General features: G+C 48.3%; 1 protein-coding gene across 1 annotated transcript; it reads right to left on the minus strand.

Annotated features, from left to right (window-relative positions):
* Positions 1-3,006: 3,006 nt before the first annotated feature.
* Positions 3,007-7,880, minus strand: ETFBKMT (electron transfer flavoprotein subunit beta lysine methyltransferase). The gene is made up of 4 exons (XM_040972247.1): positions 7,872-7,880; positions 6,380-6,736; positions 4,412-4,542; positions 3,007-3,736 (listed from the first exon to the last, which is right to left on the minus strand). Exons 2-4 carry the CDS (start codon positions 6,658-6,660, stop codon positions 3,393-3,395), a joined length of 756 nt encoding a protein of 251 aa, XP_040828181.1. The 5' UTR covers positions 6,661-6,736; positions 7,872-7,880; the 3' UTR covers positions 3,007-3,392.
* Between the last annotated feature and the right edge of the window lie 6,579 nt (positions 7,881-14,459).

Consider the following 14,459-nt stretch of genomic DNA (forward strand, 5'->3'; position numbering starts at 1 on the left):
CTGTCTCCCCGCCCTAGAATACAAACTCCATGAGGACATTGCTGTGTCTTCAGTACCTAGAACAGTGCCTGTTAATAAATACTGAAATATTTGTTGAATGCATGAGCAAAGAAAGAAATACAGGAAAAAAGGAATATATACAATACCCACACATCCAATATCCAGTGTGACTTATATCTTTCAGTATAAAGAGACTGGAAATTACCACTCGTATGTGCACAAGAAAAAACTAAATACACTGAAAAATCAACACCACTTCTTAGATTCATTAGAGAATCGCGGTCAGAGGGGAAAAATCAACATTGGAAAATCAGGTGAACACAAAAAATTGCAGCTCATCAGGAATGGAGCCATGCTGGCTAGACCCTGCTTCTGGAGCCAGGAGCAGGAGGACGCTCGGAGTAGAAATCAGTGGCAGATGGCCCCAGAACTTGTGTCCCTGCCACCCACATGGGAGACCCAGATGGAGTTCCAGACTTCTGATTTTGTCCAGGTCAGCTCTAGCCATTGCAGCCATTTGCGAAGTGAACTAGTGGATGGAAAATTCTAATTTTCTCTCTTTCTCTCTCCCTCCTTCTCTCTCTCTCTCTCATTCTATTGTCAAATAAAGAAATCTTTTAAAAAAGAAATGCCAAGATCCTCTGCAGCTTCAACTCTAAAAATCCCATCTAATTATTGCTATTTTGCCATCTATGAAACATTTTGCACTAACTGCTTTTTCTAACCTTTCTGCCGTATAACTCTTGGCCAGTTGCCTGAGTACCTTAATCCCAGTGGCAGTACATATTACCAGAGTGCATATAATGCAAGTCTGACACGTAGTTCCAAAGCAGTGTATGGGAACAGGAAAGTACGTCAGAAAGGTTGCACCGGGCACCTCACTTGTAACACATACAGCAGTGCTGTTCAGTATTCTCTTAGAGAAGTGGAAATATAGCACAAGATTCCAAGACTTACATACCAGGATTGTCTCCTGCCCTAGTCCACAAGCCATTTGGCTCCCTCTCAAAAAGGGCAGCCATTGCTACCAGTCCGTCACTTATCTTTCCAGAAAATACATACATGTATATTCACGTTTTACACGATTAGTGTTATGCACATTTTTTTCATTTCATGAATATGTGAGAATTTTCATGTGTTTTCATTTATGTTAACAGTGTTTTTAGGTAAATTTCTGACCATATGGGACATGAAGTGATGGCATGGCAAGTTTCTAGCTAACCTTGGTAACCCATACAGTTTTCATAAGTAGGGTGTAGGAAATTCTAAGTATTTCTCCAAGATTATAAATTGAGACCTTCCTGGGCACTAAATACTGTGTTAGGCATCTTACATTTGAATTTTAATACAGTAACCCTTTGAGATGAGGTTTACTGAGTTTTATTATTACTTCATAGATTAACATTGTTCTAAGTTAAAACTTAGAGAAACCTTAACTAGCCCAGGAATCCCGCTAGAAAGTAGTAAGGATGCCTGGCTCGCAAGGTCGTTGTGAGGGGTTGAATCGGATTTGGCTCCCCAATTTCATGAAGACTTCATGTTTTGTTATTGATGGTTATTTTTATCTTAGTCTGCTTGAAAGGCAGAGCAAGTAAGAAACAGAACTTCCATCTGCTGATCCACTCCCCAAATACCAATAACAACCAAAGCTGGGACCAAAACAAAACCCTGTGTCTCCCATGTGGGTTCAAGCACTTAAGCTCCCATCTGCTCCAGAGGGGACGTTAGTAGGAAGCTAGATCAGAAGTACTCAATCCAGCACTTCAGTACGGGATGCAGACAGCTCGAGCGGCATCCTAACCCACAGTGTCATGATGTCTACCTACTCAAGTCTGCTGTTAGTGATCAGTGGAGTGAGAGTGGTGTCTAAGAGCTCTGCCTAGTGGAATGTTTGTGTAACACTGAGGATGTACCCTCAGAGGGTAGTCTTGAGAGAGGGTGGCTTGGGAGCCAGCACTGTGGTACGGCGGGCCAAGCTGCACCACCTGGAACACCAGCATCCCCTCTCAGAGTGCCTGGATTCTCAACTTCCAATGTCACTCCCTGCTAATCATCTTTAACAGCAGCAGAAGATGGCACTTGACCCATACCACTTGGAGATATAAACCAGGCAGGCCCCAGCGTCTCTCTGCTGCCTGGCTTACCTCCATGCCAGCCTGCATGGCCAGCCTCCAGCAGACGCCAGGATCAGGAGCCACCTTCCACTTGCAAACCTTGAACTATAAGCCAGAACATAACTTGCACTACCCAAGAAGTTCCTCTTGGGTATTTTAGTTAAGGAAACAAAAAATAAACGCACTCCTGGACTCTGTACCCTACAGGCTGCCTCTTTGCTCCTTATAGATGACTTTTGGTTAATGGAGTGCTTTGCAGCAGGCGTTGTGGCACAGAGGTTAAGCCTGGCCTCTTAGGATACGTAGTTGCAGTTCTAGTCCCTGCTGTTCTGCCTCTGGTCCAGCCTCCTGCTTTTGTGCCCGAGAGGCAGTGAATGATGGCTCATCCAGAGGAACCTGGATGAATTCTTGGTTCTTTGCTTTGATCTGGCCCAGCCCCAGCTGTTGTTACCATGTGGGTGTACAGCTGTGGATGGGGGATGTCTCTACATTTGCCACTCTGCCTTTCAAGCAATTGTTTTAAAATGAATTACAGAGGCAAATATGGTGGTGTTCCAGGTAAAGCTGGCACCAAAGATGGTTTTGGTTCGAGTCTTGGTTGCTCCATTTCCAGTCCAGTTCACTGCTCATGGCCTGAGAGAACCAGTGGAAGATGGCCCCAATGCTTGGGAGAACAAAGAAAACTCCTGTCTTCTGGTTTCAGCCTGGCCCAGCCCTGGCCACTGCAGCTGGGCAGGAAGTGAACCAGTGCATAAAAGAGCTCTCTCTCTCTCTCTCTCTTTCTCACACACACTCCCACACACACACACACACACACTCACACATACACACACACTTTCTCTGTTTGCCCCTCCCTTTCTCTCTGCAACTCTTGCTTGAAAATGTTTAGAAATAAAATACAGTATTTTATATTTTCTATTTTGCTTAAAGATACATCATATCTGACCTCAACTATACAAGTTCTGTCACAGTATGTGATTCCTCTCCATGAGTTTAAATCACACCTGACCATTCTTGGGGACTGCCTTCCATAGTTACAGTCCTAAAGTGACAAAGCTGGAAAGTACACAGAGTTCAACGAGGATGCATAGATACATAGAACAAGTTCATCACAAAGGCTGACGAGGCTTTAAATCTTCATGTTTTGGAATCAGCAACTACCATTGAACAAGACTGAAAGATTTATGTCCTTTATGCTGGAGGACATCTTCCGTGGAGAAAACCTTGATGAGTAAGTGCAAACATGACCATATTCGTGCTGGGAAGCCCTTTGACAACTCAAGGCTGGAAATCCCACACTGTGCTTGTGGTCAGCCCGTTGTTTTCCTGCCTAGTGTATTCTGGCAGGGAGTATTCCACAAGCTTGTGCAGTTGTTGCTGAATGCCATGGACACTGAACTGGGGCCGCCCAGGGTCACCAATTAGCACACGCGTTCTGTGGGTCCGAGAACAATGCTTCAGCCACTGGTGCAGACGGTCTGCAAGGCTTGCGTCATAGAACATGTCTCCAAGAACTACCAGGTCCCACTGAGCTGGTTCCACATTCAGAATGTCTTCAGTTAAAATGGGAACAGGATCCAGTTGGTTCAATTCACAATTCAGTGTAATGGCCACTCCTGCAACTTTAAAACAGGCAGAATGAATTGGAATTAATTGGTATGAATTGGCATGTGCTAGGCTGTTTTAATTTCACACCTATCCTGACAATATGGGATTTTTGTTCCTTTTTCCATTGAAAGTTTTTTTAGAGGTAAAGGAAACCTAATATTTATACCATCATAAGCCACATTCTGCAGCTTCCAAGTATATAACTGGATATCCTCAAACAAAACAAAACAATACAAAATACCTAGAAATCCTGAGATTTTAGGAAAATGTGCTAATCTCAGCAGATACACAAGCTTTGGGTTAAGGAAAGCAACATGTTAGAACTGACATCCCCCTATATTAAAAAAAAAAAAAAGCATCTGCAGGGTTATGTTTTCAATGAAAGGGTAAAGGTAGGCCACACACAAAAAAAATCAGATAAAATAATTCACTTTTCCCAACTTGGGTTCTAATACAGTAAGACCCCAGGGGCAGGCATTTAGCCTGCTGGTCAGCTCCAAGACGGCACTCGGGATGCTCCATCCACATTGGCGTGCTTGGGTTCAAGTTCCAGCTCTGCTTCTGACTCAGCTTCTTGCTGATGCACAGGCGCAGTTAGTTGAGTCTCTGTTACCCGTGTGTGAGACCTGGACTGAGTTTCCAGCTCCCAGCTATGGCCTGGCCCGTATTTTTAAACCTGAAATTCTTACGAGGGTCTATGTCATTGGCCAGGATCCTGGATGCCCCCCTCATCTTGGCAGCAATAGCTGCAGCTCCACATCCACTCCCAAGATCCAGTACAGCTTTGCTTCTGACAACATCGGGGTTATCCAAAATATACCTAGGATGAAAGAGGAAAGCGTATCTTAGATAAACAGCAAAGAGTCAGTAAGAGACATCCAAAAAATAGGGAAAGAAAGTTTTTGAGTTAACAAACAATTAGTGGAACTTAGTGAAAGAACTCAGCCCAACATTGACGGATTGGGCCTGATCTGAGTGACGCGTAAAGTCGATCTTCAGGGCTGGGCATGGGCAGCAGGAGGGAACCTGGCCATTGCTCCTCAGCACCTTGAAGGGGGGTACCACATTGCTAATTATGTTCCCCGCATCAACATCTTCTTAAAAGGGTATTACAAGGTGGGCATTGTGGCACAGGAGGGTGGTCTGCAGCTTGAGGTGCCCACACCTCAAAGCATACACATACACCATCTTCCAGTAATAGAAGAAGACTAGATGGACTAGGCCCTGCCTTTGCTCCAGCAGCTATACATTAATTTTGAAAAGCAGCTCTGAGAACATGCCCTAAGAAGACATGTCAGAGAGCTGGAGACCTTAAAACGCAGATTCAAGAGTCCAGCACAATGGCTCAGTGGCTAAATTCTCGCCTCGCATGTGCCGGGATCCCATATAGGTGTGGGTTCATGACCTAGCTGTTCCACTTCCCATTTAGCTCTGATTGTGGCTGGGAAAGTAGCAGAGAATGTCCCAAAGCCTTGGGATCCTGCACCCATGGAGGAGACCTGGAAGAAGCTCCTGGTTCCTGGCTTCGGATCAGCTCAGCTGCTGCCAGTGTGGTCACTTAGGGAGTGAACCAGTGGACAGAAGATGTTTTTCCGTTTCTCCTTCTGTCTCCTTCACTCCGGGAAAAGCAGTAAAAGATGGCCCGAATGCGTGGGCCCCTGCCACGCAGGTGGGAGAGCTGTGTGGCATTCCAGGCTCCTGGCTTTAATGATGGCCATGTGGGAAGTAAAGCAGCCGACAAAAGGTACACATGTGTGTTTGTGTGTGTATATCTCTTCCCTTTTCTCTGTAAGTCTACCTTTCAAATAAATATTTTTAAATTACTAAATAATAATAATAATAATAATAATAATAATAATAAAAACAGGGGCCAGTGTGATGGCTCAACTGGCCAATCCTAGCTGCCAGCACTGGCATCCCATAGGGGTCCCACTCATGTCCCAGCTTCATGCCTTCCAGCTTCATGCCTTCCAGCTTCCTGCTTAGGGTCTGGGAAAGCAGCGGATGAAGGTCCAAGTCCTTGGGACCCTGCCCCTGCATGGGAGACCTGGAAGAAGCTCTTAGCTCCCTGGTTGGCTCAGCTCTGGCCATCGCAGCCATCCAGGGAGTAAGTCACCAGAAAGATCTTTCTCTGTTGCCTCTGAAAATTTGCCTTTCTATAAAAATAAACACATAAATAGATATGTAAAAAATAAAAAGAATTCCCCCTTTTAAAAAGAAAAAGAAGCTTGTGTGAGAAGGGGGAAAAAAAAAAACCATGGCTGAACTGCTCTAAATACAGTAAGAAGCCTTTGGAGCTTGGGGTTTGGGGCGGGACTATAATTTCATTATTAGGAAATCGCTTCTATGAGTATCAAGTTCTGGTGGTAACCCACACCACGCTGGTCTGCCAGAGGCAATCAATGTCCTCTCAACTTCAACTGAGAAGTTCCTAGCCAAGGCCAAGGCCAACCACTAAGGAGGCATTCCTAGAGGAGAAGACAAATCCTCCACGCAGCTTTAGATCACAGCTTCAGATTACAGACCGGGAGCCCCTGGGCAGGCTTCCCTGATTTCTGAATTCTGAGATACTATATATTTGGTAGGAGCATCAGAAAGCAGTATTGGAGCAGCTGAAAGAAAAATATTCTAATGGCTTTGCAATCAGAGGGCAGTACCGAGCCAGGGCCTGGCCTCCTGGCCAGTAGATCGCCCAGTAGGGGTCAGCATGGGGCCACAGGTCTGCTCTGTCCCACCAGAACTTGCATCTGGGGGTCAAAAGTCGTAACTGGATTTCGGGAGTGAGGCTGCCGCTGCAGGTGACTTCAGTGTTGTCCTCCAGGAACGCCTTCAGCGCCGGGTCCAGAAAGCCACCAGCTGCTCTCTGCGGGAGCAGAGATGGGCGGAAGGGCCGGCTTCCTGCAGCCCTGAGGACACCGCAGCCCAGGAGCAAAGCCATCAGGCCTCTCCCAGAGCTCAGGTTCCGTGGATGTTCTTCACAGCACGAGGACGGATGATGTCTGCCAGCTTGACCTCTAAGAACGAAACAGGGCTGAAGATTTCAAGGCTGACCAACACCTCCAGACCCTAAAACAAAATGCTACCGTGTCAGTTCCGTGTCTGGCAAGGTGCGAATTCGTTTCACAGGGAACATAAGAAAACCCAGTCCCTCAAACACAACAGAATTCTTTTTTGTGATTTAGAGCAATGAAAGTACAGGCATTGAACTCTTATATAAAATAAGGTATAGTTCCACAGCTCTTTGACGTGCTTTGTAACTCAGTTGTCTTTAAGCAGACACGGTGAACAACCACGAACAAGACACAAAACTCCCTGGCTGCATTCTTTTATTGTATTTAGGGGGCAGGGCAATTAACAAAGCAAACACAGGTTTTGCTTTGATGACTGCTGGCGGAGGTGCACACTGACTCCATCATGGCACTGGACGTTGGCAGATCTTAAGACAATGCAATAGAGATTCAGATTGAGAAAAAAACACAGCTATGGATTTTATGGTAACAAAAGGCCATCAACTCCCAAATCTCTTGCTGTCAATATCTTTGATTAAAGGCCTCCACAAAGCCGGGACTCAGAAGACATATCCCAGTGGCAGTGCCTCGACAGCAGTGAGAAGAAATGTGAAATGCACTTTACACAAATACCCACACAGGTGTTTAAGCCCTCAAATCTGTTCTGCATACGCATGCTAATCAGTCTTTGGGGTTTTTTAATTTTCTTTTTCTTTTTTTTTTTTTTACTTGAAAAAGCAGAAGGACAGACACACAGAGAGATGTATTCAGTGGCTCACTCCACCAAGCCCTTCAAAGCCTGAGCTGAGCCAGGCCAAAGCCGACTCTGATGTGCAGTGCAGGGACCCAGGCACCTGCCGCCTCCGAGGATGCACTGGCAGGGTCCACCCCCACTGGGTGTAGCTGCTGACCCACTAAGCCAGACGCCTGCCCCTTAAAGTCTAGGTGCACTCCAAGTATTTAAAATAAGGATTATTAACTTATCGCGGCTCCAGGGGACAGGAGATCCGGGCTGGTTGGAAGCTATCCGGGGCCGGACAAACGGAGGACTCGTTCCTCATTGGCGGGAACTGCCGCCCATCTTCCAGTTTCTCAATCCAGAAATCCAATGATTGGTATTTAAGCTCCCAGTTTCACTCACTGGCGAGTGGCGCGGCGGGCCACAGTCTTCGGGTGGGGATTCGCCCGTCACCCCGCTCCGGGTGTAGAGCTTAAGCCGCAGGTGCTGCCCTTCCTGTCTGCTTACCTGGCTCGGGGTCCCGGGTCCCGGTGCTCCCCGAGTTCGAGTCCCGGCCCGCCCACAATCCCGGCGGCGCTCGCTTTCTCCTCCCCACCTCTCGCACTTGCTTAAAGCGACAGAAGCAGCAACCAGAAGGACCCGCAGCTCCCGCACCACGGAAGGCGAGGTTATGTTTACCAACTTCTGATTTCTAAAATGCATCGTTTTGAAACCGTGCGTGTAACTCTAATTTCTGTGGCTTGTTTTTTGGGGAAGGCTGAGGAGCGAGAGGCAGGTGGGCAGCAGAAGGTCAGCCAGAAACCTAAGTTACTAGGGGCTTCCCTTTCAGGGGCGTCTTCTGTGCCCCCCAACAAGATGTGTACAAAATTGCAGCTTTTAAATCTGCATTTCTCTCTCAGCTACAGGGGACCAGCTGAGTGAATTTTTTCTCATCATTTCAGTAGTGAATTAGGTGGAACCATGTGCAAAAATATAACTTCTGCCATTTTGGTAGTATGCATTTTGTTCTGTATCATTCACATAATATGTACATACCGATGTTTTATGGAAATGTATATAAAGATCAACGTTTTATGAGGCCAGTGCAGTGGCATAGTAAGCTTATCCTTTGCCTGTGGCGCTGGGATTCCATATGGGCACCAGGTCATGTCCCAGATGCCCCACTTCCAGCCCAGCTCCCTGCTTACAGCTTGGGGAAGCCACGGAAGATGGCCCAAGTCTTTGGGACCCTGCACTCACATGAGAGACCCAGAAGAAACTCCTGGCCCCTGGCTTCGGATCAGCTCAGCTCTGGCCATTGCAGCCATGTGGGGAGTGAACCAGTGGATGGAAGACTCTGTCTCCTTTTCCTTTTTCTATTTCCTCTCCCTCTCTCTCCTTCCTTCTGTAAATCTGCCTTTCAAATAGAGAGAGAAATAAACCTTTATTTTTAAAAAAAATCCACATTTTAAAATCTTTACAAATTGCGTTTAAATTTGTAATATATTTCACTGAAATTCCAGCCTAAAATGCAAGCAAACGCGGCCACTGCTCCTAAGCAAATGTGTCTTGCCTGTCATCCCAGTGTTTCTCCGAGACATTTTTTATCTTTAATTTTTTGTTTATCTACTGAGTTTGAAAAGCAGACTGACAGGGAAGCACAAAGACGGAAATACTCCGTCTGCTGGGTCGCCCACACAGGCCTCCCAACTCCCCCCTTCCAAATGGCTGCCAAAGCGGGTCAAGGGCTGGGCCAGAGGCAGCAGCCAGTGCCTTCAGCAAAGTCTCCCGTGTGGACGGCAGGTACTGAACCAGCACCTGCAGCCTCCCAGGGAGCACCCCGGCGGGGAGCCTTAAGCAGAAGCGGGACTGGAGCCCAGGCACTCCCCTGTGGGCTGCAGGAGCCTCCAACAGCTGCTTAATGACTAGCCCATCTCCATGGAAAGAGACGTCTGCTCTCTCCTAGCCCCAGGCCCGCCTATGTGAAAGGTTGATTTTTCTCTCCTCCCTTCCTCATCTTCAGCTCACAGTTCTGTGATCATTGGCCAACTTTTCACCCACCTGCTGGCCCTTTAAACACTGACCGGAAGGAAAGCCCTGCAGTCCCGAACAGATGACGCTATGTTGCCATCTGGTGGTCGTTTGGCGCAACGCCTGGCAAGCCGCCTGAGTGAATGCGATGGGGGCTGAAAATCATCAGAGTCTGGCGAATTGGAGTTAGGATTTATTCAGAAGATGTAACGCCAGAGCAGGCCGCTTCACAAGCTTTTACTTCACTTCAGACTGTTACTTACAGGGTAGGCATGTGCCGTGAGTGAGATTTAACGAGCACATGTATGTTGCAATGAATCACACTCAAAGAAGCATGTTTGTGCAGCAGCTTCAGCCGCAGCTCGGCCATGGCTTCATCCCGTATCAGCGTGCTAATTTAAGCCCCAGCTGCTGGCTCCAGATCCAGCTTCGTGCAAGTGCACCAGGAAGGCACCAGATGGTGGCTCAAGTGCTTCCCGGCTCCCTGCCTGTGGCTGGATGGGAAGTGGAGCAGCCAGGACACGAACCATACCCATACGACATGCCAGCACTTGCAAGCAGAGGATGAGCCAATTGAGCCACTGCACTAGCCCTGTTGGTATCCTTTCTAATAAATCAGGTCTCTGGGTTACGTTCACGTGAGAGTTTCTATGGTTTATCATTGGGCAAAGCTGCTTTGACCTGTTGCGTATAGAACTGGCAGTTCTGCATTAATCCCCCCTCCCTCCATTGCCTTTTGGCAGCGTCTTAGTCCATCTTGGGCTGCTCCAGCAGAATACCACGGACAGGTCAGCTTCCAATGAGCAGGAATGTGTTGGCTTCCAGGCCGGAGGCTCGGAAATCCCAGATCCAAGCATTTAGAGAAGGCCTTTGACTCGTTCCTGTTCCTTCTCTGCAGTTGCGTTGACCTGGGCCCTTGAACACCAAACAGGTCAGAGGGCGTCTCTTCAAGCCTGAAACGTAAGAGCCAAGTTGCTTTGTTACTGTCACAGCCATTGCTTTTCCATTAGGGAAGGCTGCCCCACCAAGTGAGCCAGCATACTGAGCGCACACTCAGTCCAGAGGAAGAAGGCGAGTTCAACCGTTCAGAGAGCGCTAGAGGGCGCGAAGCGCTTGGCTCATATCCGTGTTCCATCTCCGCGATATTCCCAAGATCCCTGGGGTCCCTCTAGTGGGGACCGGGACAAGAGGTGTGACGTCTGGGCTGGGAAGAAATTTCGGACACATGGAATGGAGAGGTGAGATGAACCAATGCATACCTTATTGATTTCCGCTGGGGCAACTTCTACCAATTTTTTTTTTTTTTTTTTTTTTTTTTTTTTTGCAGGGCAAGCACATAGATGAAGGTTACTAGCTAACTATACAAGAGCATGCAAGCTGCTCCAACAATAGATCACAAAGGATTTGGAAGACAATCCCCAGGTCTCAGGCAACAGGGTAAGTAAACACGAGTTACAGGAACAAACACCGGTACACAAACAGATCTAACAGAACTTTGTCCTCGGATCCGGGCAGGCCACAGTCGCTCCGGGAAGAGGGAGGTGAAGGTGAAGCTGCCTCACCCCTCTCGAGGCGCGCTCTGTCAGCAAGGCGACCCGCCATCTCGGCGGGAAGTTTGCAAAAATTCTCAGTGTGCCAAGAACGTTTGCGATTCGGGGGTCCTCGAACTCTTGGTGGTGTGGCTTTTTCAGGGAGCTGACTTCAACACCAAGAGTGTAGTCTGGGCTGGAGGGTCAAGTGCCATGGACATCCTTAAACATCTTGCGGAAGAGTCTCGGCAGGTGCTTCTTAAAGACGGTGGTAAAATCAGAGATTCGGCCGCAAGGCTGCCCTACTGTTAGCCTGTTAGCACTGCGCGTTTATTACCACCGAGGAGCTGGTACATTATTCTTAAGTTCATATGTTATTCATTTGTTGCTTGTTTTTACCCCAATATTCTTTTTCCTTCCCCGAAACACCAGTTTTACATTTAGCTAGTTCTTTCTTAGGATTCTCATAACTGTGTTGATTTCTCGGGCTTTCCCTGCTCTTGATGACCTTGAGCCAGTTTTTTTCTCTTTATAAATTAATTTATTTACTTTGAAAGTCAAGAGTTACAGAAAGAGGGCCAGGTGCGATAGCCTAGCAGCTAAAGTCCTTGCCTTGAAAGTGCCAGGATCCGTATGGATACCAGTTCTAATCCCGGCAGCCCCACTTCCCATCCAGCTCCCTGTTTGTGGCCTGGGAAAGCAGTCGAGGATGGCCCAAAACCTTGGGACCCTGCACCTGTGTGGGAGACCTGGAAGAGGCTCTAGGCTCCTGGCTTCGGGTCGGTGCAGCTCCAGCTGTTTGCAGCCATTGGGTAGTGAATCAATAGATGGAAGATCTTCCTCTCTGTCTCTCCTCCTCTCTGTATATCTGACTATCCGATAAAAATAAATCTTGAAGGAAAAAAAAACTTAAAGAAAGAAAGAGAGAAATTTGCCATTTGCCAGTTCACTCCCCAGAAGGCCTTAACAGCAAGCACTGGGCCAGGCCGACACCAGGAGCCTGGAGCTTCATCTGGGTCTCCCAGGGGTCCAAGTACTAGGTCTGTCTTCTGTGACTTTCCTCCAGTGCATTTGCAGGGAACTGGATAAGAAGTGGAGCCTCCAGGACTCAAACCGGTGTCCCTATGGGATGCATGGCAAGCAGTGGCGTCTGGCCAGCTGTCTTGGAGGATGCACTCTTTGGGAATTTGATGCATGTCTTGTGGTAGCACTGGGGCTGGGGGTTCAGGGAGGCAGATATCGGAGGTAAAGTGCCATTTCCACCCCCTCGTGCCCAAGGGCCATGCCATCAGTATGACTTAGGACTGCTGGTGTCATCCCGGTGACCTGGCTGAGGTGCTGGTGGCCGTACTCCACTGTGGAACTCCGTCCGCCACTCCTCTTGAGGACTGGGCAGTCGGCTCCTCCTACTTGAGGTCGCAGCTCTTCTAGGGCCTTAAGCCTGAGCTCTCCCGGGGGGCCAGCTCACCCCGCAGGTGTCGTTCCAGCTTCCACGTTCATGCGAACCCAGGCCTTATCCAGAGCCATTCCCGCAGGCCCGACACCAGCCAGGCAAGGGCCCTGGTGTGACCTTAACAACCTTGCTTGCCTCTGTAGTCTGCCTTGGGTCACCTTTTCGGGAAGTGCCTGGATGACACAGTGTAGAACAGCAGTGCTGGCACACCTGCCCACTGCCCACTGCACTTCCGCTATCATCGTCACTGTCATCTGGTCAACCGTAGCTTACACCTCTCTCGTATTTACCTGTCTACTGTGTCTCCCCCCGCTGGAATACGGAGGGATCCGTCTCTGCGCCCAGAACTAAGGGCACCCTGTGGCACGCGACAACCATCCAGGAAGTAGCTGTGAAATGAAATGAGTGCGCGGAAAGTAATCACCACTGTGATCTAGGTGGACAAAGAGAAACCGGGCCAGGAAGGTGACATGGTTAACACACAGCACCTGCCAGAACCCTCTCCAGTGTCAAAGCACGTGTGCAGTGTGGGCATTTTTATGACTTCTGATTTGCAGTTTTAAAAATGGAGGTTCCAGGGCAAAGGAACTTGCAGGAAGCCTCATGAATAATTAGCAGTGGAACCAGGGTGAGGCACCAGCCAGCCCGGTTCCAGAGTCTGCCCCCTTAGCCCTTAAGCATCAGACTCAAGAACAAGAAAGGAGAGGGGTATGTGAAACCCAGTGTCAAGGACAAGCTTGTAATAGAGCGAGAAAAAGACGGGTTCCGCTGTCCTAAAGTTTTTCATCTGCACCTGTTTAGAAGAGGAACCCGATGCTGGGGCAAGGGAGAGGTCCTTTCACTGTTGCCTGGAACCATGGGCTGTTGGGATGAAAGAAAAGTTTAAAGGTCACACCCCCCACACACACACTCCTCAAACCTGAAGTCTGGCTACAGCACCTGAGGGCTCTGACATTCTTCTGTGAGCAGGGGAGAGGGCAGTGCCAAAAGCCTGTCCCCGCCCCCTGGAGCCAGAGAGACAGCAGAGAAGCATCTGGAAGAGTGACACCTAGCACCTGCAATGGTAAGGATCTATCCTTGCGGAAACACAGTCCAAGAATTTTCATTTTCCTGTACTGGACTTGGCCCTAATTTTTGCACAGTTTTCTAATTTTTTTTTTTTCATATGTGAGAAGTTCAGGAAGGGAATTCAGTGAAAAGTAACTGTAAGGACTTTACATGAAGTCTCAGCAGTTCAATAGTAGGTTTCACAAGGCTCAAAATGTGCCTCGAGGTACAGGACATATTCGGTAGGGGAACCAAGCAGGAGCGATAGAAAATGAGAGGGCAGGCGAGAACTTCTACCCTCTGGGGCATTCCCTCAAATAGTTGCAACATCCAGGGCTGGAGCAGGACAAAGCCAGGAGCCAAGAACTCCATCCAGGCCTCCCCTATGGGTGATAAGGGCCCAATGATATGAAACGTCACCTGGCCCGGAGGTGGTGTATAAGCAGGTAGCTGGGTCGGAAATGGGAGCCAGGACTCAGACCAGAGGCATCCCAAGCAACACTTAATCCATCTTGCCCAGCACGTGTCCCATGCGTGCAAATCCTGAAAGTAGGGCCTTTCAAAAGACAGAAAACAAGAAATACTGACAATAGTTGTTGCTACTTAAACTATTGACTGCATGGGTCAGACCACCCTGGGATGTTTGACTTAGCCCAGGAGTCCTCCTGTGCAGGCTGGGTCAGAAGCTGTGCCACTTGCTGTAAGAAGTAACAGGCCCTCCACTGCACATCTCTACGTTCTCATTTTTTAAAGAAATATTTATTTCAGGTCAGCTTAGCGTGCTAAGCCTCTTCCGGCAGCATTGGTGTCATATCCTGGCTGCTCCACTTCCCATCCAGCTCCCTGCTTATGACTTGGAAAAGCAGTGGAGGATGATAACCCAAGACCTTGGGCCCCTGCACCCATGTGGGAAACCCAGAAAAAGTTCCTGGCTCATCATTTCAGATTGGC

This window comes from Ochotona curzoniae, unplaced genomic scaffold (assembly GCF_017591425.1).
Source record: "Ochotona curzoniae isolate NIBS_2020 unplaced genomic scaffold, NIBS_Ocur_1.0 contig_2235, whole genome shotgun sequence".
In the NCBI taxonomy this organism is placed as follows: Eukaryota; Metazoa; Chordata; class Mammalia; order Lagomorpha; family Ochotonidae; genus Ochotona; species Ochotona curzoniae.